General features: G+C 39.3%; 1 protein-coding gene and 1 long non-coding RNA gene across 8 annotated transcripts in view; both read left to right on the top strand.

Moving 5' to 3' along the window:
- VEZT (vezatin, adherens junctions transmembrane protein) overlaps positions 1 to 27,391 on the top strand; it is a 100,930-nt gene that overhangs the window by 35,648 nt on the left and 37,891 nt on the right. For 5 of the 7 annotated variants that reach the window (XR_012666423.1, XM_075124274.1, XM_048835554.2 and 2 more), the window contains 4 exons: positions 3,059 to 3,148; positions 6,235 to 6,410; positions 8,459 to 8,734; positions 16,566 to 16,715. Coding sequence is in view for 5 of the 7 variants with exons in the window: in XM_075124274.1 (XP_074980375.1) it covers positions 3,059 to 3,148; positions 6,235 to 6,410; positions 8,459 to 8,734; positions 16,566 to 16,715 (692 nt within the window). In the remaining 2 variants the exon portion in view is untranslated. The remainder of the gene's footprint in view (positions 1 to 3,058; positions 3,149 to 6,234; positions 6,411 to 8,458; positions 8,735 to 16,565; positions 16,716 to 27,391) is intronic. The other 2 variants (XR_012666424.1, XM_075124275.1) reach the window with 1 other exon arrangement.
- On the top strand, positions 16,733 to 26,818 carry LOC142070561 (uncharacterized). The gene is made up of 3 exons (XR_012666426.1): positions 16,733 to 19,612; positions 19,755 to 20,364; positions 26,732 to 26,818. It is a non-coding gene; the product is annotated as an uncharacterized LOC142070561 (long non-coding RNA).

Below are 27,391 nucleotides of genomic sequence, written 5' to 3'. Positions count from 1 at the left end.
CTTATTGTTTTCAGTGGTGTTTCTAAATGGACAGTCTACTGCCATTGCCTCTCTGCAGCCTCAGAATGTTCTGTAGGTAAAAAGAGTTTTAGCTTGTCACCAGCTTTCCCTTCTCCTACTGTCATAGGCAACAGGAACTCCAAGCTGTAATAATAGAAATTAGAGCTGGAACAAACCTATTAGCTTATTATTACTGCATCCCCTGGCTAATGCAGGATTGCTCTGTACAGTACATTTCTAGCATGTTGCCTGTTCTAGTTTTCAGTACCTCAAATGACAGTATTTTGAATGCTTCCCTTGGACTTTTTCAAAGTCTAATTAGATAGCTCCCCTTGTTGGGATAGGATGATAACTGTACAGCCAGAAGAACTGTCATTGTGATATCTGATGTGTTGGTCCATTATATCATCCTAACCTCACTAATACTTCCCTCAGATATGGCTATATAGCTCCAATCGGGCATAGAAACAGATTTCATATATACATGGAAGCATCATTTGGGTTACTCTGTTGGACCCAGTTATCACAGTTCTGGGGTAACTGCACCTGTGATCCCTTTATGACTTCCTTGAGGGTGTCTAGCTGTCACCTTGCTTGGGGTGAGGTGTTCCTCTTCCTCCAGACAGTGTATTTAGCCTACAATTCGTCGTGCTCTTCACTGTAATCATATTAGCAATCTGAGGGCTTGTCTACACTTAAAAGGCTGCAGCGGCACAGCTGCACCACTTCACTGAAGATGCTACCTACGCCAATAGAAGGACTTCTCCTGTTGGCATAGTGCTCCACCTCCCTGAGAAACAATAGCTTATGTCGAGTTTCTTCCGTCAACATTGCGCTGGCTACACCAGGAGCTAGGTCAGTATAACTGCATCACTTGGGGTGTGACAACATAAGTTGTTAGTGTAGACAAGCCTGAGGTTACTTCAGGACTTATGGTCCTGTTATCTACCAAGGACGATGACAGGGTTAACCAGTGACCAGCCCATCTTCTTAAAGCAAAGTATTTCTTTAGAACAAAAGCAGTACAGAGAAAACATATCTTGAAAGTGATAAACAACATATATGCATGCCTGTCTGACCAGTTGTCACCCATCTTCCACTTGGAGAGCATAGCAGGTTTCAAAGTCCTTCCAACCCTTCCAGTAGGGTTTTGTCCTCTAGGTTAAATTATGCCAGTTCTTGGGTTGAGTGAGGGTGAACCCCCCCCTTCAGTAGCAGGCTCTCCATTTTATTCACTTCTTTGTTTGTTGTCTTCTGGGCCTCTTAAGTCCTGCCAAAACTGGTCTATGCAATCTCTCCCAGGGCGTGGTACTTTTGCAGACTTGTTTACTTGTCTAGAGGTTTGCAACAATTACCCCCTAGTGCTGTTAGTTCCTGCTAGTTCATTTATGCTTAGTGACTGGCCTAACCCCCACAGTTACTGCCTTGCTTGTCTTGCTTCAAGAATCTCTTCATCTGCAGCAGGCTACAATACAAAGTGAGAGGGGAAACTGAGTCGCATTAATTCTTTCAAAAAAATAAATCAGAAGTTTTCCACTTCTTAAGCAATGAGTTGGTTTTATTATTTAAAAAAAAAAATGTCCCATGTAACTGAATGGCTCTGGATAATGTTAATTGGATAGCTAAAGCTTTTCATCTCTGGGTTGTCACATCAAGTCAGTGTCACACTGCCTTTCAGAACAAATGTTAAATCTATGTGCTTGGCTATCCTCCCTCTACCTATTAGACTACACTCCCATCCCCATATTAGTAACAACTCAGGAATTCTGATCCCCAAAATCATTCTACTGCTTTCTACTACTTGTTCTGTAACTCACTGGCGAAGTTTGTGTTGCTTTCCTCTCTAGTGGCTGCTCCACATATAGGACATAGGCATTTCTGTAGCTCGTGTGGTCCATGTGAAGGTCCACAGCTCACAATCCTGCTGCCAACCCATCTGGTGGCTCTTTTTGTTGTAAATGATGGAATTTGTTTTTACCAGTTTTCTTGTTTAAGAAATGAATTATTGAATTCACACCGTGAGAAAATACCCTTACCATGTTTTACATTTTAAAAAAATCCATTCTTATCTATGATTTACGATGCAGTATGCAACTAAACACAGTTTCCACATTTCAGTCATTTGTGACACAATTTGATTGATCGCTTGTATTGCATATTAGCAGGTTGAAGGTTCAGAGGTGTAGTCATGAAATTCATGTAATGCATATAAATATTTTTTAAACTACCTTCTACTAGCTCTACAAAGAGATGTGGAAAGCAGATATACGGTATGCGTTTATAAGCATCTCACTCCATTTTAAATAATTGCAGGTTCAGGCAAGACCTGGTTTCTTTGTTGGGTCATATTTTAAAGAAATACTTGTTGATTATTGGCCTGGATTAGTAGTTATTTCAAATCCATGAGGACAGAGTCTGTCCCTAATTAGAGGTCTACAACTCACAAATGAAGCTAAAAGCCCAGTTTTAAGTTACGTGTGGTGTAGCGTGGAGATAAGAGTATATGATGCTTAGTGCTAATCTGACATGGAGCTTCTGGAACAGTTACTGCAATTGTCATCACTGGGCCTCAGCACCTTCAATATCTGGGTCCACTCGGCCAGCCTCAATCCCTGTCTTCCAGTTGTGACACCTGCATAAGTAAAGACAGCTCCTCATTCTCAGTTCTTTTTTTACATTTGGGTTCCTTAGACCATTTAATCCTGCTTGGTTCTTTTCCTATCCTCAAGGAGAGAGGGGTTCTTTCATGCTCAGGCAGCAACTACAACCCTCAGACCAATAGGCTAATCCTAATTACACTTGCTTTAACAATGTAGCATTTATAGCACCTTGGAATGAAGGGGTTAATGAAAGCTTTATTTCACCTTCTATGCTGGCAAAATTTTCAAGTCACCAGAAACAGGTATTCCCTTAGCATACTCTGAAGTTGGACCAGGTAGAGTAAGTGAAAACTAAGTCTCAGGTACTTGGAATTTGATTTATCAAGAGAAACTGAAGCAGGAGTAAATGAATTATTGTTTCTTTTATATTTGTAATTTCAGTTTTTTGTTCCTTTTAGCAAGGCATCCTGTCAAAACTAGCTGAGCTCTTTAAAAGCTCATTTCCTTTTTCACCATGTAAGAAAAAAGATGACCTACTCTACCGATTGGTAAGTAATTACTTCTTTATTTCCTTCCCCATCCCCTGTGTCTTCCTGTTTCTTACACCTTTCCTTGATCTATATTTTGCCTCATTCAGTGCTAGTCAGCAAGACTGACCTATGGGGAATTGACACATTCTTCAAAATTCATCAGTTATTGGGGAACAGTGCAAAGCTCACTGTGTACAACATGAAGGGTTTGGAAATGAAGCATAAAGGTTTTTAAATGTAGATAAGGTAATTTTACCTTAGGAAAGCTTGACAAAAAGTGAAGATGTTATTTAAAATGAAGGAGACTGAATATAGTGTCCTACCTTCTTGATCCAATTCAGCTGTAGAAAGAAAAGGAGTACTTGTGGCACCTTAGAGACTAACCAATTTATTTGAGCATGAGCTTTCGTGAGCTACAGCTCACTTCATCAGATGCATACCGTGGAAACTGCAGCAGACTTTATATACACACAGAGAATATGAAACAATACCTCCTCCCACCCCACTGTCCTGCTGGTAATAGCTTATCTAAAGTGATCAACAGGTGGGCCATTTCCAGCACAAATCCAAAGGAGTACTTGTGGCACTTGTGGATTTCTGCTGGAAATGGCCCACCTGTTGATCACTTTAGATAAGCTATTACCAGCAGGACAGTGGGGTGGGAGGAGGTATTGTTTCATATTCTCTGTGTGTATATAAAGTCTGCTGCAGTTTCCACGGTATGCATCTGATGAAGTGAGCTGTAGCTCACGAAAGCTCATGCTCAAATAAATTGGTTAGTCTCTAAGGTGCCACAAGTACTCCTTTTCGTTTTGCGAATACAGACTAACACGGCTGTTCCTCTGAAACAATTCAGCTGTAGAGAAAGTTGAGGACAAAATACCATACCATGTATGTATTGCTTTCTAACAATTAAGATCTGGTTTTAAGTGCAAAGCCACTTGCTTACATCAGAAATTATGCTCCTGATCATTTATATGAATGAGCCTTCAAATTTGTCGCTTGGTTTGCAAGCATCTCTTCCATGATGGAAGCTGGAAAAACACATAGGGCTTAAATCACCCTCGGGCCAGAGCTGAACATGGCATAGAGATTGGGGGACTGAGTTAAAGGTGGCTTCATGCCACTTTTGCATCTTCCCTTTTCTGGGGCATACCTCAGCCACCAGCACAGGTTATAGCATCATGAGGTTGGACATAACTTGTGGCCAGTTGCCGGTGGCCCCCTAGGTTTGACTGCATCTGATAGATTGTAACAGCACCCGGGCACACCTGGTGGGCCCTGTGCACCATGGGTTCCTGCTGGAACCAGATGCATAGGTGGCTGTCTACCAGCCCAGGATGCCCACAGCATTGAAGGAATTACCTGTGGGCCAGATCCACTGGCATTGTTGTCCTTTGAATAAGCCGGTAAAATTGGCATAAAGGAGCCAAGATGCAGGGATGGATTGGGTCCACATTTCCTTTCACTCAGAGACTTGGCACCTGACCTCTCCAGATATAGCAGGACGAACACAGGACAGTTCTTTTATGCCTTCTGTTTTCACTGAAATATGCCGAAATTACATAAGAACGCTGTCCTTAAATACAGCCTTAAAAATAATTGGGAGAATTATTATTATTATTATTATTAACGCTGTCCCCATCCCTCCTGGAGTCCTCAGAGATCTGCCAGTTCCAATCCCAACCCCTCATAATCACCACTTCCTCAGCCTAGGAGGTCAAGATTTCCTTTACAGCCTGGCAACACTGCTCTGGAATTGCCCAGGAGGCAAAGAAAGGAACTCTTCTCCTGCCCCCATGTAAGCTGAGTATGCTACCTCCACAGCCATCCTAGCCCTGTTATCCTGGAAACCAAGAAACTGAGGTAGTTAGCCAACCCTGCAAGATGATGCAAAGCAGTACCTGTAGGATACTGAACAGACTCAAGAGAAGTGTTCTTGAATTCACTTCAGCACATAGTCTGCTCTGTAGCTTCCTGCATCAAGTCTTCTCCAATAAAAACTGAATGCAGGAGGGTATAAGATAATACTGAGTATCATTAATTTATTGTTGTTTTATTTTAAAGAATTAGGGCCTTCAAATAGCTATTTTCCTACTGTCTTCATGGTAGATTACTCCACTGAGTCAATGAGAAATACTTATCTTGGCTTTAATAGTACCAGTTGGATTAAAACTAAAAAGATTTTGGCAATGAAGTGACAAACTCCTTGAGGTCTGTTAACAGCTTTTGGCTGCAGAAGAGAAGTATTTTCCCTTTTTACACTTACATCTTGCTTTAGACCACATGCTAATGGTAAATTTTCATTGTGGTGTGTTTGAACACTCTTAATTGAGAAACTTTTGGTGTTTTAGAGTTACGGTTTGCTTCAGTATCTGATTTAAGACTTCAGAGAGCTACTATAGCCGTAGAGATTTTTTTCTTTAAACGTTCTAGTTGAAGAAGGGGAAGTGCAAATGTTTGTGATGGCATTAAAATGATTGGTACCACTCAAAGTTCCTATTAGGTTTGGTAAGTCAAAGGTCCACAGGATCCCATGGTGTTTCATTTGTGGAGTCACAGGTTCCTTTGGAAAGGTCTTGTGGCTCTCTCCTGGAGAATCCCACTGCAGATGGGGAATCTAATTCCAGCCAACTGACCTTTCCTTTGTCAACTGGTCCACAGCCAATTTTTATAACTGACTGATTTGCAATGTCTCTATCTTAACATCTTTTTGTTTGCTAATGACAGATGCTACAGAAAAAAGCTAGATTCATTTGAACACAACAGACTTTTCAGGTTGCAGTTTGACTTCCATTCTTCTGGTAAATTCTAGTTCCTACGCGCATTCCTGTGGAAATACATTCATACAACCTGTAGCATGTTTCCAATTCAGCCACATTGTCCTCATTTAGGACCAGGTTGTGAGTTCAATGCAAGCAACTTTAAAGATGAGATGGCAGAAGTAGTTTTAGAATGAAACACATTTAAGAGAGGTGGTATAGCCAATTGTAGCATGTCTAAAGTGCTGGAGTCTTCAGAACTATAAACCATAAAGTTCTATTATTTTTTAACAACTGAATCTCTACTCATGCTTTCTTTTTCTTTCACTCATTCATGTTAAGGATGTTGGGTTTCGACTAGACACTCTCTATACCATCCTGCAACAGGAAGTTCTGCTACATGAGGATGTGGAGCTGATTGAGCTACTCGACCCCAGTATCCTGTCTGCAGGGCAGTCCAAGCAACAGAAAAATGGACACCTTCCAACGCTACGCTCCCTAGCAACTCCTAATATTTGGTACTGTCCAGAAAACGCCTATGCCTGTGACTATTTAGATACATTGATGGGGAAACTATCAGCATGCTCTTTGCATAAGAGACTTTACCAAAAAGTTTGTCCTTTCTCCTCTAAAATCTTTGATTTAGATTATTTGACTCCCCTTTGGTCTTCCAGGCCCAGATTTTTTAACTTCCTGGGCACATTTGAAAGCCCATTTTCCCCTCAGACTTTTGAGGAGTGTGTGGATTGAAGGCTGGTGAATAGTTACATGTAGTCCTTTATGTTACATTTTATGTTTTAATTTATGGGATAGGCTCCCCAGAACACATGATGGGCACTATGGATGTTTTGACATATTTTATTAAATAAAGAGGTTGGTTAGTTCTTCAGCTTCTAAAGTGATGTTCTGATGGCTTTGGTACATGTCTAGTATAGGCACACTAACCTGGAGACTGGATTTTCTGAGTTGAAAAGTCTGCAGTATTAATTTATTTTTTTTGGTATTTTTAAACAATTTGTTGGAGCCGCTAGCATTCCTGTTTTGGTTTTCTTCAGGCCAAACTTTTATCTTTATTTGAAATTTAAAAAGATACATTTGTATTCCACTTCTAATGTGTCTCAAAAATGAAGCAACAGAGGCAGGTCTGGAGAATTTGCTGCCATATGGTAACAGTGGTGAGGAGAACTAGGAGATGTGAAATGTATGAAAAGTTTCATAGACTGCATCATACTACTGAGTTCATTACATTTGCAAAGCATTCATGCTGCTAGTGATGTTGTCATCCGTGAGAAGTAAACAGGGCATCAGGAAGTCTATTAGATATAGCAGGGAAGTTACAGAAGGATAATGAATTCCACACTGGTGTACAGGTCTTGTTTATAAAAGTTGCCTGTCCTTTAAGCCTATGACTGTCCTCTTAAAATTAATTTCCTACCCAGAATGTTTGTACACTGCACAATGCTTTCTTTAACCCTGGGCCTCTTCTAAAATCAGTAAATAGTGTGAAAGAATTACGTACTATACTACATTAAAATTGGTCGTCTTATTGTGGATCTCTGTATTCATATCTTTCTGGGTTTGCCTTCCAAGTTTCCTGGAAGCCCAGACAGCATATTTTGTTTCAGAAATACCTGAAGTGTTTTGAAACGTTAAATTGGCATTCCCCAATTGAAATATTGCAGAATTCCAGTTGGGCAAAAATTTTCAAGTTTTTGGATTTTTGTCATGATTCAAGACAATTTTTTCCAAAAACTAAAAAAAAAAAAAAAAAAAAAAAATTGATGAACTGGAAGTCTGTTTCCCAGTCAGCTCTAATAAATAGGTATGAAGTTATTTGAAGCTTGAAAAGCTTATAGCTTTGCAGAATTATAGATTAAATACAAAGGCCCACATTCTGTTTTCTAATAGACCAATTTTTCTGTCAAAACTTTCAAAAGAAAAATGGCAATTTTGCAAAAAAAAATAAAAATCTGCTTTTGAACATAGCTGAAATGAGACTTTAGCTTCTATCATTCCAGGTAATTTGAAAAGGTTCTCAGGGCTGCCTAAAAAGATTTCCACAGCCAGCTTTTTAAAAGCTTGTTAGAACTTTGTAGTATGTTATGTCCAGGTTAAATGAGTCAGAATCTGGAAAAATAAAACTGTCATTACTTAGAACGTTTGCTTACCGAAAAGAACTATACCCTTTACCACTGTCCTCTTGAACCTGGAAGTGAAGACCATACATTTCCCATCCACCCTTGCTTTTAATGCTGAGCAATCACATTTTTTTTTTTTAAGTCCTATGTTTTAAAGATTGACCTTTCAAATTGATGCATTATTTTTCCACTGGCTGTTTTAAACCAAGAAAATATATCGTAGCTCTATGGACTAATTCCATATATAAAAACACCTAAATCTGCCATTTAGTGATCTTGTTGCTGTTTATTGCTCTCTTAAAAGCCTACATAAAAGTCCATGTAATTAAATGTAAACAACATTGTAGTTGAGATCTCGTGACTTTCCTCAGTTGATTAATATTAGGAATCGGTGGTAGATGAAACTTTGTGTATTCCTTTGTTTGCAGGGATGTGTCTCTGCTGCTTGCCTTTGTCAGTGCATTGATTATACTTCCTTCATGGTGGAATGGATCATTCTGGCTGGTGTGGGGACTAGTTCTGTTTGTCTATGTGATCACACGAGCTCTAGGCACATGGAGGATAGCCAAGCTGCTAATGTCCCTGAGAAAATACAGACTCCAGCTGGAAGAGACAGTGGCAAATAGCCGCGCTTTTACTAATCTTGTGAGAAAAGCTCTGCGACTCATTCAGGAGACTGAAGTCATTTCCAGAGGATTTACCCTGTGAGTCTTTATTTTATTTCATTTTATATATGGATTCATTCAAGCTAATTAAGTATTAAAATTCTATAATGTTATCTCCAATGACAGATGGAATCTGTTGGAAAACATTATACGTTTTAATTTTTTTATTAAGATTGACATTTCTACAGACAAACTTGTGTAACTACCATGATAATTACATTGCAGGTGTTCAAAGTCTGACAGTTCTGTTTAAAAGTGTTCACTATAAAGATTTTCAAAGGCACAACAGCTCTATTATTTGGGCACCGTACTGTCCTTTGTACCTTTTGAAAATCTCCTACACTACTGACAACATAAACAAGTAATTATTTATGGGGAGGAGTAGGGAGAGACAAAGGGGCTCTAAGCCCCTTTAATGAGCAGTTCTTGAAGGGTCATGTAGTATTTTAAAATTATATTTCACTATTTTGATGAAATTATTTAGCATTTTAGATTACCAAAAAATGTTTTCTAACATTATTTTGCCTGCAAGTAATCAGTAGTATTTTATAACGAAAGATTATGTGAAAAGGTATTTCCTTCTGTATGGTGTGCAATAATAATTTTGTTTTCATCACATTACTTATAATCAAAGAAATGCTATGAAAGGTCATAGGTTGAAAATATTGTTTTCACATCTATTGCCCCTCAGACACTTAAAACTCAGAACTCTTTGCCAACAGAATTTGTCTTTTCCTACTTATGGGATTTGATATTCTGATCCTAGTTATTTGGTGTCTACAGTTGAATTGGCCCTTGTCTGTTTTCTTCCTGGTTTGGATGAATGAACATTGTGACATACTGAACACGTGTACTGATCTTGAAGCCAACATGCTTGCACCTGTGCATTGTCCTTCCCTTCTATTGTTTTAAGTCAATGTAATTTCTAGCAACACGTTGTGCTTATAGAACTTTGGGTGGAAGAAGGAGGAAAATGCAAAAAATAGTCCAGTCATCTTTTTAAGATCAATAAAATACCTCTTTTTCTCTGCTTTGATTTATGGGATCTGTATACATTTCTGACTTGAATGCCCTAATATGCACAGAGAACTTTGTTCTGTATTTGTAGACATTATGCTATTCCTACCAGTTAAACTGTATTGTGTTTGAGCACATGATGCTACATTCATGGCTGAAACTGTACCCTACCTAGTTTGAATTAATTTCCTAACTTTAGATGATGAGATACCTACATTATGTTTTGCCAAGGACATATTTTATTATCTTTTTGGAGTGTTTAAGCATGTCCTAAGTCAGCCTAGATATGTTTTCATTGAGCCAGAATACAATTAAGCAATATTCAGTCTTATCTTCACAAAAAAGAATCGCAAAAATAATTTACTATTAAGACTTGTCCAGATTGAGACAAACATCTGATTTTTTTCTTCTAATTTTAACAAATCTGTGGTCTGATTGCTTTTTAATTACATATCTAAAAGTTAGTTGTTTAAAACAATAGATGAGCTTCAAGTTGACTCCTGATCTTATGTCCCCTTTTCTTTAAATCTTAGCCCTGGTCTACACTGGGGGGGCTGTTGACCGAAGATATGCAACTTCAGCTACGCGAATAGCGTAGCTGAAGTCGGCGTATCTTAGGTCGACTTACCTGGCCATGAGGACGTCGGCGAGTTGACCACTGCCGCTCCTCCTTTGACTTCACTTCCGCCTCTCGCAAGCAGGAGTTCTGGAGTCGATGGGGAACGCGTTCAGGGATTGACTTATCACGTCTGGATGAGACGCGATAAATCGATCCCCAATTGGCGGGTAATGAAGACCTGCCCTTAGTAACCTTTAAGAGAGGATTTCTTTTGGTGTGCATGGGATGGGGGTGTGACCCGGGGTACGTAGGGTAGCCCTCATTGAAAATGCCAAGGTCTGGGCAGGCTGCAAAAGGAGAACAGATACTCTCAAAACTGGTGGTTAACACTGAAGTTAGACTCACCAACCAGTCACAAGCTGTGCTCCTAGTCCCCCACATTGGTTATCAAGAAGCTAAAAAAGAAATCACACAGCCCCCTTTATTGCATTCCAGTTCTCTGGCTCCCAATCAGCATATAGGTCCAGTACAGTGAGAAGTTGTTTAAAAACCTCTGCTAACTGTACAAAATGTTCTTTTGACCCCAAAGGGACAGCTACATTATCAGGTCAGTATTAGCTTGGATCTTACCCAAAATATCATGCTGCCAATCAGTCCTTTAGTATCTAAAACTAAAGATTTATTATAAAGAAAAAAGAAAGAACAGGAAGAGAGTTGTTAAATGGTAAAACAATCAGATAATACCTAAGACTTCAAAGTCCATATATCAGGTTGTTAACAGTATTGGTGAGTTTGCTGGCTTGAAAGTCCCTCTGGAACACATCCACAGCTCGGTTTGGTCATTGTCCTTTGTTCAGAGCTTTGTTTGTAGAAAAGTTTCTCCAGAAATAAGAAGCAGATTGAAGACAAAATTGAGATGATGCAGCGGTCCTTTATACCTTTTGCCATGTGGCTTGTACTTCCTTTGTCCCAAACACAAACTTCACAGCACATGGCATGGAAAAGCCTTAGCATTCTCTGTCCACAGACATTCCCATACATGTCTTGCTGACTCATGAGGTGTAGTCCCTGCCTTCTCTCAATGGGTTCATTGTACAGCTGATGTCCATTGAGGGGCCATCAAGCAGGCTTAGTACCAATGCCATTCTGTCTGTGGGGGAACCCAGAAATACAGCATAAGTTTTGAAATACAGATATGCCATACATATCTATAACTCACAATACAAAAGCAATACAAACATATAAACAAGATTATGATACTTGGCAAATCATAACATTTTCACAGATACCTTACATGGCATATCTGGCATGACTCCTTGCAATTTTTTAATAGTGTCTTCCCAATTCCATGCTGTATCACAGGGGGTTTGAAGGTAACTGAGACAGTACGCTCAATACATGGATCTCTGAAGTAATGGTCCAATATGGACCAAGTCTATGACCTTTATTTTTTTTTAATCCTTAACTAATTCTAGAGTGTTTTCCTCAGCAGGCCTATACATATAATATGCTCTAGAGGAACAGTCAGAAAATTATTTACTTAAGTTAGCACTCTGTATGGTGGTTGTTGCCCCCGATTTTGCTTTGAGCTATAGTGTAGTTTCCTGCTAATAGACCTTAAGAGAAAAAGCTTAATATGTCTTCTAGCAGTAATGTAGTAAAGTAGCTTTAATGTTCGCTAAAGGGAGTCAAGTGACACTGAATATCGTTACAGTAAGTTAAGGGATGTCTTTCTGTGCGATTTTACAGCTCTGAGGCTTAGGAACTTTGCCATTGATGTCAACTGGGTCAGGAACTCACCCTATAAGATGATAGGGATGCTACTGTAGCAATATGTCCCAGTAAGTGCTAAGAACAAAATTTTGGTCATTTGTTCATTGTCTCAGCAACATGAAAGCTTCTGTTGGATCTGTTTTATTCTGTAAAAACATCATCCCACCTTGAATTCCTCCTGTCCAACCTGCTGGAGCTCCTTTACCTTAAGTATTTCAAATGCAACTGGTTATCCTCCATCAGACAGCAGGATGCCTTTAGAGAGAAACATGGACAATGCCCTAAATTCTCTTTGCAATTAGGTGTAGCTGTAGTCATTACCTTTCAAAACAAGATTTTGTTTTTGTTTGTTTTGAAAGGCACTGACTAAGCTAATGAGTTCCAATCAAGTAGTCCTGCCTAGGGTCACTGCTTGGAATTCCTACTAGCTATTGAAAATGCTTCCATTTCCCTGCCCCTTGTAAAATGCAAATTGTAAAAATATATAGTGAAATTCCACTCTTTTGTAGAATGAGGACTATTTATTTGGTTGGCACTTCAGTAATGAGCTTTCCCAAATATTATTATTGCTCTTGCTTGATTCCAATTTGAAATATCCAAGCATGTACTGATGCCCACAGCATCTTTATAGAACTACCACCATGCTCATGTGTAGTAACTGATTTTATTAATATGAGGCAGTATGAGCCTATGACACACAAATCCTATTTCAACCTTAGTTAAAATCTAGCTTGAGACGGAGAGCTTTAAATTGCAGTATCTTATAATTGAGATAGATTTTGGTGTTGTAGAGAAAAGGAAAAAAGAAAAGGAGTACTTGTGGCACCTTAGAGACTAACCAATTTATTTGAGCATGAGCTTTCGTGAGCTACAGCTCACTTCATCGGATGCATACTGTGGAAACTGCAGAAGACATTATATACACAGAGACCATGAAACAATACCTCCTCCCACCCCACTCTCCTGCTGGTAATAGCTTATCTAAAGTGATCATCAAGTTGGGCCATTTCCAGCACAAATCCAGGTTTTCTCACCCTCCGCCCCCCCCCCCCCCCCCCACACACACACAAACTCACTCTCCTGCTGGTAATAGCCCATCCAAAGTGACCACTCTCTTTAAAATGTGTATGATAATCAAGGTGGGCCATTTCCAGCACAAATCCAGGTTTTCTCACCCCCCCACCCCCATACACACACAAACTCACTCTCCTGCTGGTAATAGCTCATCCAAAGTGACCACTCTCCCTACAATGTGCATGATAATTAAGGTGGGCCATTTCCAGCATAAATCCAAGTTTAACCAGAATGTCGGGGGGGTAGAAAAAAACAAGGGGAAATAGGCTACCTTGCATAATGACTTAGCCACTCCCAGTCTCTATTTAAGCCTAAATTAATAGTATCCAATTTGCAAATGAATTCCAATTCAGCAGTTGCTCGCTGGAGTCTGGATTTGAAGTTTTTTTTGTTGTAAGATAGCGACCTTAATGTCTGTGATTGCGTGACCAGAGAGATTGAAGTGTTGTCCGACTGGTTTATGAATGTTAGAATTCTTGACATCTGATTTGTGTCCATTTATTCTTTTACGTAGAGACTGTCCAGTTTGACCAGTGTACATGGCAGAGGGGCATTGCTGGCACATGATGGCATATATCACATTGGTAGATGTGCAGGTGAACGAGCCTCTGATAGTGTAGCTGATGTTATTAGGTCCTTTGATGGTGTCCCCTGAATAGATATGTGGGCACGGTTGGCAACGGGCTTTGTTGCAAGGATAGGTTCCTGGGTTAGTGGTTCTGTTGTGTGGTATGGTGTGTGGTTGCTGGTGAGTATTTGCTTCAGGTTGGGGGGCTGTCTGTAGGCAAGGACTGGCCTGTCTCCCAAGATTTGTGAGAGTGTTGGGTCATCCTTCAGGATAGGTTGTAGATCCTTAATAATGCGTTGGAGGGGTTTTAGTTGGGGGCTGAAGGTGACGGCTAGTGGCGTTCTGTTATTTTCTTTGTTAGGCCTGTCCTGTAGTAGGTGACTTCTGGGAACTCTTCTGGCTCTATCAATCTGTTTCTTCACTTTCGGAGGTGGGTATTGTAGTTGTAAGAATGCTTGACAGAGATCTTGCAGGTGTTTGTCTCTGTCTGAGGGGTTGGAGGAAATGCGGTTGTATCGCAGAGCTTGGCTGTAGACGATGGATCGCGTGGTGTGGTCAGGGTGAAAGCTGGAGGCATGTAGGTAGGAATAGCGGTCAGTAGGTTTCCGGTATAGGGTGGTGTTTATGTGACCATTGTTTATTAGCACTGTAGTGTCCAGGAAGTGGATCTTTTGTATGGACTGGACCAGGCTGAGGTTGATGGTGGGATGGAAATTGTTGAAATCATGGTGGAATTCCTCAAGGGCTTCTTTTCCATGGGTCCAGATGATGAAGATGTCATCAATATAGCGCAAGTAGAGTAGGGGCGTTAGGGGACGAGAGCTGAGGAAGCGTTGTTCTAAGTCAGCCATAAAAATGTTGGCATACTGTGGGGCCATGCGGGTACCCATAGCAGTGCTGCTGATCTGAAGGTATACATTGTCCCCAAATGTAAAATAGTTATGGGTAAGGACAAAGTCACAAAGTTCAGCCACCAGGTTAACCGTGACATTATCGGGGATAGTGTTCTTGACGGCTTGTAGTCCATCTTTGTGTGGAATGTTGGTGTAGAGGGCTTCTACATCCATAGTGGCCAGGATGGTGTTATCAGGAAGATCACCGATGGATTGTAGTTTCCTCAGGAAGTCAGTGGTGTCTCGAAGGTAGCTGGGAGTGCTGGTAGTGTAGGGCCTGAGGAGGGAGTCTACATAGCCAGGCAATCCTGCTGTCAGGCTGCCAATGCCTGAGATGATGGGGCGCCCAGGATTTCCAGGTTTATGGATCTTGGGTAGTAGATAGAATATCCCAGGTCGGGGTTCCAGAGAAAAGGAAGTTCATCCTCAACACTTTTTCCTCTTGCCTTTCACTGCTGCTACACAGCATGGTCCGGTAACATTTAACAGAGATCCTGGGATGACGTATCTCTGGTATGTTCAGAAACATAGCAAATGATGCTGGTTTGATCTTTCTTAGGAAAAAAGAAAGGAAGAATTCAGTCCTATACATTTGTACAAACTGCTGAGATGAACATCTGACATGGAAACAAATGTTACAAATCACAAAACAACCCTGTTTTTCAAGGCGTTGGTTGTACACAGGTGCATGGGTGATGTGTGGGTGTCTGGTACTAAAGCTGCAAGCGCTTACAATCTTGCTGTGGAGAAAACATTGGTAGCTTTCTGCCTGCTTTCTTAAATTACTCCTTAGCTTCTCCAGACACACTTCTGACAACCCATTGAAGTGTATGGTTTAAAAGACTGAAATGAGAGTTCACCTATGAACGTTAGCAATTGCGTTCAAATAGCCATAGAAATTTTAAGAGCGAATCTGTAACAGATATTCATTTTAAGGTTCCAGTGAAAACACAGAACTGGACAAACATATTAATTTTGCTTTTGTAAAATTGCAAGCTAGTGCAGTTTTTGCTTCTTTTATAATGAAAAATGTTTTACATAAAAGATTTTATTTGATCATGTGTAAGTATTACTCTTGTATGTTAATATGGTGTGACTTTTTATAGCTAGTGTGTACAATGTTATTTTAATAAATACCTTTCACATTATTAAGTATACTGTACACTAACAGAAGACTAGTCTGTACTAATTTTTTTGGTTTTTGCAACTTAACATGCAAATATTTAAAATTCACACAGGTGCACTTCAGTTTATTTACAGAATAGATAATTTTTTATAATGGCACTTTCTTACAGCGCTCCCGCAGTCTGTTCCCACAAGCAAATAACACAGTGACACACTGATATGCATATATATACATATGTTGAGATGAATGTATATTTTAAAATGTTAGTATATGTACGTGCATTTCAGAATCTTTGCTTCATTTTGTATTTCTAGCTGTAACAGTGCCACAAGAATTTCTGCAGTCTGTAGTTTTTATGGTAAATTGTCCTTCTACTCAAAGTGGATAACATTCCTTATGCTGATTGTGGGGAGGGGAATATAGATTAATCTAAATAGATAGCGGAGCACTGCCGATCTGCAAAATCATGTGTAAGAGCTAAGGAATTAGTTCCATGTAGAGAGGTATGCGTTAAATATATGTATTTTTAAAACTTACAGTGGACTTCTGTTCAGGTCAGAGTTCATTAGCCTTACAGTGTCTCTGATCCTGTACAATTGAGGTCCATAGGAATATTGCCATTGACTCCAATGGGAGTAGGATCAGGAACTTTACTGAGTTGTTAATCTTTTTTCATTTAAATTTTTTAATGAAATGTATCACTCATGCGGTAAAACTTTGTTGCTTTAATTATATGTATTGACCCATTATAAAAAAAGATTGTCTTTTGTAAATAAGGGATATGAAAGTGAAATTGATGTATTGTCTTTTTTAAATTCTTTAGGACATCTGTACAGTTGTATCACATTTTACTTTTCAAGTTTGCTTGACAGGGTCAGTGCTGCTTGCCCATTTAATAAAGCTGGACAGCATCCTAGTCAGCATCTCATTGGTCTTCGGAAAGCTGTTTATCGATCTGTCAGAGCCAACTTTCGAGCTTCAAGACTAGCTACTCTGTACATGCTGAAAAAATATCCTTTTTGTAAAAACCCACAAATGCAGACACTTATGAATGAATTATCTATCCATATAGATGGGATGCTTAATTGTCCTAATGAACAGAGCTGGCACCAGTAGAAACTTGTGGTATCTAGTTAAATATATGTAAGAAGGAAGGGAAAGAGCTGCAAAGTGTCTTTTTTTGAGTTATGCTTGAGATTGCACATTCTTAAAATATTTCACATTTGTGTCATTGTGCAATCTAAGATAAGAGTCCTCTACAATGATTTGCAAACATGTGCCTTTTGTGTGAATATTGATGTGTGATTCAGTCCTTTCCCTTTCATTATTGCTCTTACCCAGCTTTATTTCCCTCCTTCCAAAATAACTTTTGTCTCAACTACCTGCCCTCTCATTTTGTGTCTCCATTGCCATATGTAGTCTCCAGGTTAAAGGGTAAGTGATTTCCTATTTCATGAAAGCTGAATGGCACTGATGCAACATAGGTTAGTCAAGAGGCACACTGAACAGTGAGGATTTTCTACTTCCAAAATCAAATGCGGCACTTCTCACAACCAATTCAAACTCTGTTTGCCAAAGCGTGAACCCATATTCCATTGAAAAAATAGCAGTAGGGTTACTTGATGGCTGTGCTATATCTGTGCCATAGTTGGGAAAAATGTCAGAAATGCCAATGTATTGCATTCAAATATATTTGATTATATTTCTACCTCCCCAGAAAAATCCCAAGCTTGGAAACAAATGTGTATGGTAACACTGTGAGAATCTGTCATTACCAATTATTATATTTTCCTAGAATATGTGGTTTGGTTAATATTGATAGCACTCCTGCATATGTGTGTGTGTTTGTGTAACAGGTGTCGGGATACTCCAGTTCAAAGGAAATAAGTGTTTGTTCGTGGATCATTTATCTAGGGATGTGAATCCTGCTTTTGTGCTCAAGACATCACTGATTCATATCCTGAGATAGCCCTGGAGAATAGATTTATTTTCTGTATATGGGAAGGGAAATGTAACCAGTCGTATCCGGAGTGACTGAAACAATTTTATAAAAGTAACTTCAAACTCTGGATTGGATATAACCAGAATAACTTTAGGGAGTGGGGAAGAGAGCTGAAAATGGGAACAATACATGTGGTCTTCTCAGAGATCCTTCTGTACCAGAGTGTAAAAAAAGTATGCTCAGTATTAGATACTAACTGGTGTAAAGATCAATGGGGTGGGAGAGAGGGTTACCTTCTACAGAACTGTTTTGGTTTGGATTAGACTGGATCCACTTCAGCAGAAGGGTTGCCGCCCTCTTAGCTTCAAAACTGGAAAAGGTGGTTGAGTAAGCTTTATATTAGGAAATGAGGAAGAAGGAGATCTTTTGTTTAACTCAGAAGATTTGGCATTTACTTTTGCCTTACTTTGTATGGTTTTAAGATGGAGTTTGTCCGGTAACAAAAGATGAATAGATGGCACAGCCATGGAAATCATTAGCGAAAAGCTGGACAAAATAAGTGGGTTTTGAGGAAGGATTTGAAGGCGGTGTGTAGGGATGCTTGACACACAGGATAAGGGATATTTTGGGCCAAGGGAGCAGCGTGGGAAAAGCACAAAGTTAGAGTGCAGGGAGCACAGACAGCATGTAGGTCATAGGAGTTGAGATTTAGGAGCAGTTGGATCTGTGCAATGTATGAAAAGTGAGAATAAGAGGGTTGATTTTAGCGGGGGAGTTAACACCTACCAGGATAATTTAAAGAAGCCTGAGGATTGCCCCAAGTTACTCTGGCTTGCAATAGACCCTACTGGCTGTTGTGTCATCCAGGGATTGCTTGAATGTAGCGCATTCCAACCACAGCCTTCCCTGCCCTTTTCACTCCTCCAGTATTGGGGAGTACATAGAGCTGTCTTCATCAGCCAAGGGTTTCCTCTTATTATGGGATTTTCAGCTGCTTACTTAGGACAGCTTTAAGGGGCCTTTTGTGCCACCAGAGTGGCCCACAGCAGAGAAAGGAAAGATTTAGAGGAGCTTGACTGTGTATAATTAGGGAATGATGTGATGAAATTAAGGAAAGGAATTTCCGCTGAATATTAGGAAAAGTTGAAATCCAGATTTTTACTGCTACAAAGAACAAAAGTGGGGTTTTAAAAAAAATTTCCTACAGAAAATCAGACCGTGCATTACTCTGTAGTGCCTATAGGCTGTCCGAGTATGATTTAATCCGTATTTAAAGGTGTTTATTGTGAGCACTGTGAAAGACAGGAACTTAGTAGTACTATTGATGCAATATTTACACCACTTATAGCAATCTAATGTTCTGTTTCTTAGAAAAACATGCTTAACCTTTGGCATAAAGTTTCAAAAGATCATTGAAATGAAATTTAGTTTTTCTGTTTTTTCTCAAATGTCCTCAGAAGAAACTAACTCTACTTGAATAAACTTTTTTTATTGTACTACTTCTGCATTTTGTTGCCAGATCAAGAGTATATCTCTGTGTCAAAGCAGGGGAAAAACTGAATCCATTTTGTTCAGTACAGCATTCTGAAATTTTAATGTGTGAGAAATGCCTCTGGTTTTAAAAGAAAGTGAAACTCAGCACTCCAGCTAATATAGTTAAGCTAAAAGTTTAATTCCATTTTATTTGGTGACTGGTCCTCCTACTGGATTCTCTACCTGTGAGTCCTCTCTATCTTTGAAGAAGGACACTTTATCTTGATAACAGTGTGAATATAATAAATAAAACTTACTGTCTCATAGAGTTAATGATAGTATGTTGAAATGCTGTCAACTAACTGCCTGCAGTACTGAAGGAGTGACTCATTTTGTTAGTGATAAAATTTAAAAGAGGGAGCAGATCCTCACGTGGTGTAAATATTCACAGCTTCATTCATTTTAATTACATGTCCACTTACAGTTGCTGAGGTTCTGGGCCAAGGGAGCAGCGTGGGAAAAGCACAAAGTTAGAGTGCAGGGAGCACAGACAGCATGTAGGTCATAGGAGTTGAGATTTAGGAGCAGTTGGATCTGTGCAATGTATGAAAAGTGAGAATAAGAGGGTGCTGAGGTTCTGGCCTATAAAAGAGATAAAATCTGCATTGATGTAACACTGACATTTTGTGACACTGTTCAAAACACAATTTTGAATGCTTGTGTCAGGAAATATAAAATTTAGAGTTCTTTCAGTAACCTTGGCTTACTCTCATTGCTCACTGAGATGTTGTATTTTTGACCACTAATGTTGTTATGTTGACACATAATATACTTGATATATTTGATTCATGTCTATGATCAGATATATGTGCATAATTTGCATTCATTTCAGTAAGAGTGGCCATATCTGAATACAAATTTGTCATGGTATATATGCAGCATGGCTGCTTTAAATTGTAGGCACTCTATTTTTATATAAATAAAAAGTAGAGAGCAGTTCTCAAACAGAAATATTATAGAAGAGGCATGGCTGAAAGGAGTGTTTCAGAGGAGCTCAACTAACAACATGACTGATAGATTTTTTTTTTTTTTTTTTTTTTTTGTGGCTATTTGAAAAGTATGAATGAATCCTGGGGCGATAGATGAGTAGACAAAGAGCAGCGGTTTGCATAAAGGTGAATAATTAAATATATCCCACACCTATGTAGTTTATCGCATGGCTGTCACCTTCTCAGACATTTCTGGTATGTATTATTCAATGTGCACCCCCCCTACCCCCCCAAATGTTGTGCAAGTTAGGGTCTCTTGGAGGCCCCCCCCCCCAAAGCACCTTATGGGGACCAGAAACAGATCTGGCTGTGACAGACCAAACAGCATATTGTAGACACTTGTCTTATTTGTATCCTAATGTTATTGCAGTCTTTGTGATAGGATTAAATTCCTTTGGATATTCCTGTGACGCCCACATGATGATATTACAGGGTGTTAAAAAAAGTTAATACATAGCTTTGCTCATAGCAGCACAGATTGTGTACACCTGCTCCTGTGTCATTATTCAGTCAGATTAGACTGGAGATTTAGCAACATATACCTAAGGCTAACATGTCAAAGCTTACAACTCCCTTCATTAACATTGTATTTATTAGTGCAAATAAATTAATCTCTAAATAATTAAAATTTGCTGTGGCATAAAATATAACTGTGTTAAGCAGTGTTAAATTTTAATTTAAAATGTAAGAAGAATTATTGCTTATGTGAAGCTTTGATATTGGATTTGATGGACCAGTAACTTTTTCTGAGATGGAAAATCTTCCACCCGTATTCTGTACTTATTATGTTAAATGTCAGTCTTGCATTGTGGGAACAATGTATAACGGCATCCTGTCACATCTTTCTTTTTCAAAGCTGAGTCATTCATAACAAAGGGTACACTACTTCCACAAGGGTACTTTCTCAATAATAGAAGCAAATACCTGCATGTGGAGAAGGTTTCTCTTTACTCAGAAAAAGGGATTTCTCCCTCGCTCGACATCTATAAGGATTGCATCTGCACCATTGAAGTCAGTGGGATTTTCCACTTATTTCAGTGAGTGCAGGATTAAGATTGGATGGGTGACATTTTATGACCTCTCTTACGCAGGAGGTCAAACTACACAATTGTAAATGGTCCTTCTTGCCTTAAAATTCTTTGGGCCATATCTTCAGCTGATGTAAATGAGTGTAGTGCTACTGAGTTCAGTGGAGCTGTACCAGTTTACACCCTCCACGGAGCTGGCCATGTGAATCTCTGAAACTTTCATTTTACTATAAATGGGAGAAATCCTTCTCTTGTGACAAAATGCAAACAATTCAGTAGCAAAAGAGAAGGTGTTGTCTAGCTGCTAAGTACAAGACATCTGGCTTTTTATTTCTAACTTTGTCATAAACTTGCTGTATGACTGTGGAGCAAGTCTCTTAATGTCTTTTTACTTCAGTTTTACCTGTAAAAGTGTGGTAACATTTACCTATCTGACATGGATGTTGTGAAGTTTAATTCCTGAAAGTTTGTAAGGTTGTTTGACATTCTGGGATGCTAAGTGCTACCAAAGTGCAGGTTTTGTTCGTTATTTGTTACCATATTGTTAACTGTCTGCTGTTGGCAAATACACTTCTGTACAAGTCTATCAGTGGGGCAGATGTCTAGGTTACATACAGACCGACATTGCCAGCAGTGTCATGTGTGCAATGTGGTGAGTTAACTGCTGTCAGTAAGAGATTCTGGTATTTGGGGCCTTTTAGACCCAATCTGACCCCAAGCTACTGCTGCATACCCCGCTTTCATTTTATTTTAGCCCCTAGTACTTTTGCATCCTATGCGTATCATTTCTCAGTTTGAAAGCTCAGCCCGTCGTGACATTAAGGAAATAACATTTTAACGGAATAGGCTCTTACCACAACATATGTAAACACAAGTGTGTTATATATTTCTCAGCTGTGTTGAGTTCAGGGAGACTTAAACTTTTGCTCTATTATGCCTATTACTACTACTTTATGAAAATCTAGTTATTGCATCAAGAAACACTGAAAAAACACAGTGCAGGTTTGTTTAACTCTTTAAATAAAAATGAAGGAAATGGTAGGTTAAATGTTGGAAAATGCACCCACCCATTTGGTGATGAGTTACTGTCTGTGTTAAGACAGGATTTTTTCTGTGCAATAGCTATTCTACTAACTCAAACATGGTCATGGCATCTTGAAAATTCTTTGTTTAATATTGTATACATAGTATAATTTGGTCCATTTGTACAAAAATAGGCACGTTTACTATTGTACAGAACACCTCGAATAAGTAAATGCTTAGTGCATAGTTTTACTGCATTTTTTTTTTAACTAATTGCTAAAAGTATCTGATACAGAAGTTAAGTGATATGGACAATTGGATAAAAAGCCCCAAACAAAAGTATCTTCTGCAACATGCTGAGCGCCTCCTGTAAGGCGGAACATGGAGCTTGCTCAACTCTGAGAAAAGTCAATGAGCAATACCCTACTTCAGTGGAGTTGTTGATGCAAGGCAGGCTCAGTGGGAGGTGAAGTTGTTCAGTCTTACAACATTTTCACCAATTCCCATTTATGAAGTGCATTAGTTCCTTTCACGAAAATTGCTTTTTAAGTGCCGAGTATTCATATTTATATACTGTTATGTGTCAGCATTAGTGAGAATGGTGCTTTATAGGCAAATAAGATGAAGTTGCTGCCCTGAAGATTAGCTGACTAATCTGCACTATATATTAGAAATTGTGTACTGTGTTTTGCTTTAACAAGATACTTTGCCTTCTCTTGCTCCCAAATTGTTAATGAAATAAGGTAAATAGATTAATGAAATAAAAATGTTGTACAAATACATGGAAAAGTGTACACACGCATGGCTACCTAGTTTAGCTACTGAATTTTGACTTTGATAGGAATCAATAGCTGATATTTTCCCTTGAAACAAACACATTTACATAAGTATGTTCAAGAAGTATATTCATTATTGGTAATTGAGATTTTTATCAAAAATTTCCTCATATTTGGGGTTTTTTCCCTAGCTACTGATGACTTGTGATTAGGTGAGACTCTCAGCTTTCATTTAATAAAAAAATATAAGTGTCTATCCCTCGTGGTTGTGGTGAAAAAGCTTGAAAATGTTACCCAGTTGTACCCTTAACATTCAAAAACCAGAAGACCAATAAAAGAAAACTACCACATTTTATTATTTTCTTAAAATCTCATGACTTTTAAGCAAATCCCATTATTTTTGGGGAGGGGGTGACTCATGATTTTTGAATGCTAAGGGATTGGCAGTATTGTAAAATTGTGTATGGTTTAGGGATAATAAATTATGCATTTCCAGGTTAAGTGAAAGATCATTTTTATTTAACAACTTTTGTTTAAAAATCTCATGTCTCCTTAAAATGGGTACAGAAGTGGAAGCTGAACATTGTTTAAATAAAACTTCTCTAGTGTATTTTCTTTGCTCCCACACACATCTGTGTATAAGAGTTTTTTTAAGGGATTGATGTGCATTCAATCAGCATGCACTGAAGAATAAGTCATGTTAGTCAGCAAAGTATGATTACAGATCCCCCCAAGAGTTCAATTATCTTATGGTATCCTTACCATGGGATTGCTTCCTGACTCTTTCTAGGATTGCTTCCAGTCTTTTTATGTTGAAACATAATTTAAAGTAAAATACCGTGGTCTCTGGAGTGTTCTAGTCATTCCTAGAATTTTTCAACTGTAAAGTGTATAGTTAAAGTTCATTTCATTTTAGAATAATTTAAAGTCACCATTACGGTGCTTCATCTTGATCTTATCAAATTAGCATTAACATTCCTGCAATCTAGTGGATCTGTTTAATATCTCACTGGGATTCTAAACAACCTTCTTTTAAAAATAAATTTAGATTCATTTGTATTAGAAGACACTGATGCTTTTGTAATTATACCCTGTTTTCTTGCCTTAGTTGTATAAAGATAACTGTAAATTTCAACTCTGAAAGGCACTGTAGAGTAGTGGTATATAAATCCAGAACTAATGTTCAATTCTGTGTACAACCCTACTGTTATATATATTGTCTCCTGCAATGTTTTCTTAAAAATGAGTCAGAATCCACTCTTGCTCCCAGCCTGCCATTATTAATCCTATGCAGAGTACAAAACTTCATATGAACTAAAAAAGAAATACATTGAGATCACATTACTAAACCTGCATTATAAGATGTTCATGCTGCTAGAGAACGTTTGCTGCAGAGAGAGATTAAAAGGAACTTCACTGAAACTTTCAAATGTTCAATCTTAAAGATTGTGGCCTGATTCTTTTCCGTCTCAGGAAAGGGTAGGCATGGTCATCCCAGTACTCCACCTCCTGACTATCCTTCTGGGTTAATTTAAAACATTGGATCCTGCTAACACCTACATGTTTACATGAGTCAGTAACTGATTGCAACATACTACGTTTGTGGGTAACTGGCATTACAGGCTTTTCTTTGCCCTATTACTGGGATGTCTGAAGAGCAGTAATTAGGCTTTTGTCTAATTTAGGTTACTGAAAAAGTTTAAATGAAGTTCTGCCTATTTGGAGGTGCACACTCAATGCTTCTTTCTTATGGGCCACCAAAACTTCATTACAGGCACTGCTTTTTCTGCTCAAGTGGTAAAATTCTTTTCTGAAGCAGATATTAGTCTTTTAATCCTGTGAGAATTAAACAGGTGGAAAATCATTTGAGTCTGGGAGTGAAAGGGTGGAACTTGTAATTAACTATCCCAGAAAACAGTTGAGCCAGCTGGGCAGGAGACCAGTGCCTTATATGATCCCAGAGGAAGGGAGCATTGCGTTTGCAAACCCAAATAAAAATAGAAATTAAAGAAACGTGGTTTGAATTAAATCTTTTTTTCCCCTTAGGACTTTATAAAAGAAACATTTTCAGAGTTCTGCAGGATAAAGGTTTCTGTATATGTATGATAGCAATTCAGTATTTGCAGTTGAAACTTTTCTATTTTGTGACCAGATAGCCTAAATGCTAAAAAATCATGAGTAATCCTCCCCACCCACCCACAAAATATATATATATATAGTAACAGGGCAAGGCCAGATGCCTATAGAAAAGTAGTGGGAGATAGCTATATTAGCTCCAGGCTAAACAAATCCCTGGTACCAGGATAAGTGAAATGGCAGCTGCTCCAGGTCAATTAAGACACCTGGGGCCATTTAAGAACTTTCCAAAAGGCAGGGAGAAGGCTAGGTTGATTGGGACACCTGAAGCCAATCAGGGGCTGCCTGAAACTAGTTAAGTCTCCCAGTTAGTCTGGTGGGTGTGCATGTCAGGAGCTGTGGGAGGAAGTTGCGCTGTTGGAGAGACTGAGTAGTACACACCATATCAGGCACAAGGAAGGAGGCCCTGAGGAAAGGGGGAAGTGGAGCTTGAGGAAGTGAGGGCTGCTGTGGGGGAAGTAGCCCAGGGAATTGAACATGTCATGTTTCTAAAAGGTCAGCTACCACAGCTGATAGTATTAGGGTCCCTGGGCTGGAGCCCGGAGTAGAGGGTGGGCCTGGGCTCCCCCCCCCACTTTAACCCCTGATTAATCACTGAGACTGGGAGACAACAGAGACTATGTAAGGAAGGATAGCTTCTCCTCAACTCCCTCGCTGGCTTATGATGAAAATGGCTCAGTAGACTGTGACCCTTGTCTCTAGAGAGAGACGGGTTACGTGGAGGATCACATTGAGCCTCTGAAGGTAGCGAAATCCGCCAGGAAACACGGGACCCACAGAGGCAAGGACAGAGCTTTGTCACTATATATATATATGACAAAGCTCTGTCCTTATATAGGCTCAAAATCATGAGGGTTTGGGGTTTTGTTTTGTTTTTTAAAAGAACATGGTATCTTTTTGTTTGCTGTTTAGGTTGGGGGCGTTTAGCTTACATCCACTTTGCATTTTTCAAGCATTTCTCCACATCCAAAAGCTAGAAAAGATTTTGCTGTTGTGTTTTGTTGGAAGCTGAGATTCTCATGCAATCTCAACTCCAGCAGCTGAGGCTATAAGTAAAATACCAGATATCGCAAAAGTTGGTAACACTTGATACCCACCACAAAGTAAAACTATTACAAAGCACAGATTAATCAGAGAAACTCAGTGCATGTAATGTATACAACATATTCTGAAAAGAGCAGGCATTCATTAAAGTTTGAAATTGTTCAAGCCTCTAACTCAAAATCCTAAAAATATTGAAGCACAGGACTGGCAAACACTAGGGAGGAGACGAATAGAAAGCTTTCAGTGTTCAAAGAATACCAAATAGTAGGGTTGGTAATAAAAGTATTACCATGTACCCACCAGTACGCCCCTGGCCCCCAAATCTACTACAGAGGGCATGGAACTGAGTGAGCAAGAAAGTTGGGTATCAGGAGAGAAGGGGATTCTGGAACTGGTGATTTGGTAGGAGGTGGTGGGGTGAAATGAGGCTATTGTACATAGGGTATAGTATATCTAAAATGTCTGCTGCCCATGGTGGTGGCTTCCATATTATGTTCTCATAACCCACATTCTCTTTTTTTTTTTTTTTTTTTTTTTTGTGGCTCATGGGGAGAGGAAGCAGGATGTATCTGATGACACTCAGACCTACTTATCTTTTACTACATACAGCCACCACCAAGACAGCCCAGGAGTGGGACTAAATCAGCTCATGGATGGAAGAACAGCTGGTTGAATCTGAGTAAGACAGAGTTTATGTTGGTGGGCAGAGGAAAGCGCACAAAAGAGTTTGTAGCCACGGTGCATTCTCCTTTGGGTTGAAAGCACATACCCACAATTGATCAATTCAGACTCTAGTGTAGGCATGTTCCAGTAGTCCTGGCTGACATTAAAGCCTCTGTGAGTAACGCTTTCTCCAGTTGGCTAGCAGACTCTGTCGCATCCTGGTGGACTGTGACTTAGCCTCAGCTATTCAAATGTCTGTCAACCCCTTTCTGGACTGCAGCAATGCAAGATACCTGTGTGACGGGTTGGATCACAGAACCCCCTTGGGGCTTCCAACTGATGTGCCAAGACTACTTCTGCCTCTGCTTTCCCTGCCAACTTGGGACTCCAGAGCCCTGCCTGGCTGTGCCAGACACGCTTGCCGGCCACAAACACAGACCCAGGCCTGAACCACATCCCACAAACTGCCAGCTTAACTGAAAGCAGCTGAAGAAGTGTTCCTGTCTTTAACACTTAGATGCCCAACTCTCAATGGGGTCCAAATTCCAAATA

The sequence above is a fragment of the Caretta caretta genome, chromosome 1 (genome assembly GCF_965140235.1).
Source record: "Caretta caretta isolate rCarCar2 chromosome 1, rCarCar1.hap1, whole genome shotgun sequence".
In the NCBI taxonomy this organism is placed as follows: domain Eukaryota; kingdom Metazoa; phylum Chordata; order Testudines; family Cheloniidae; genus Caretta; species Caretta caretta.
The sequence above is the reverse complement of the archived record's forward strand: the minus strand, read 5'-3'. Positions and strand labels throughout refer to the sequence as shown.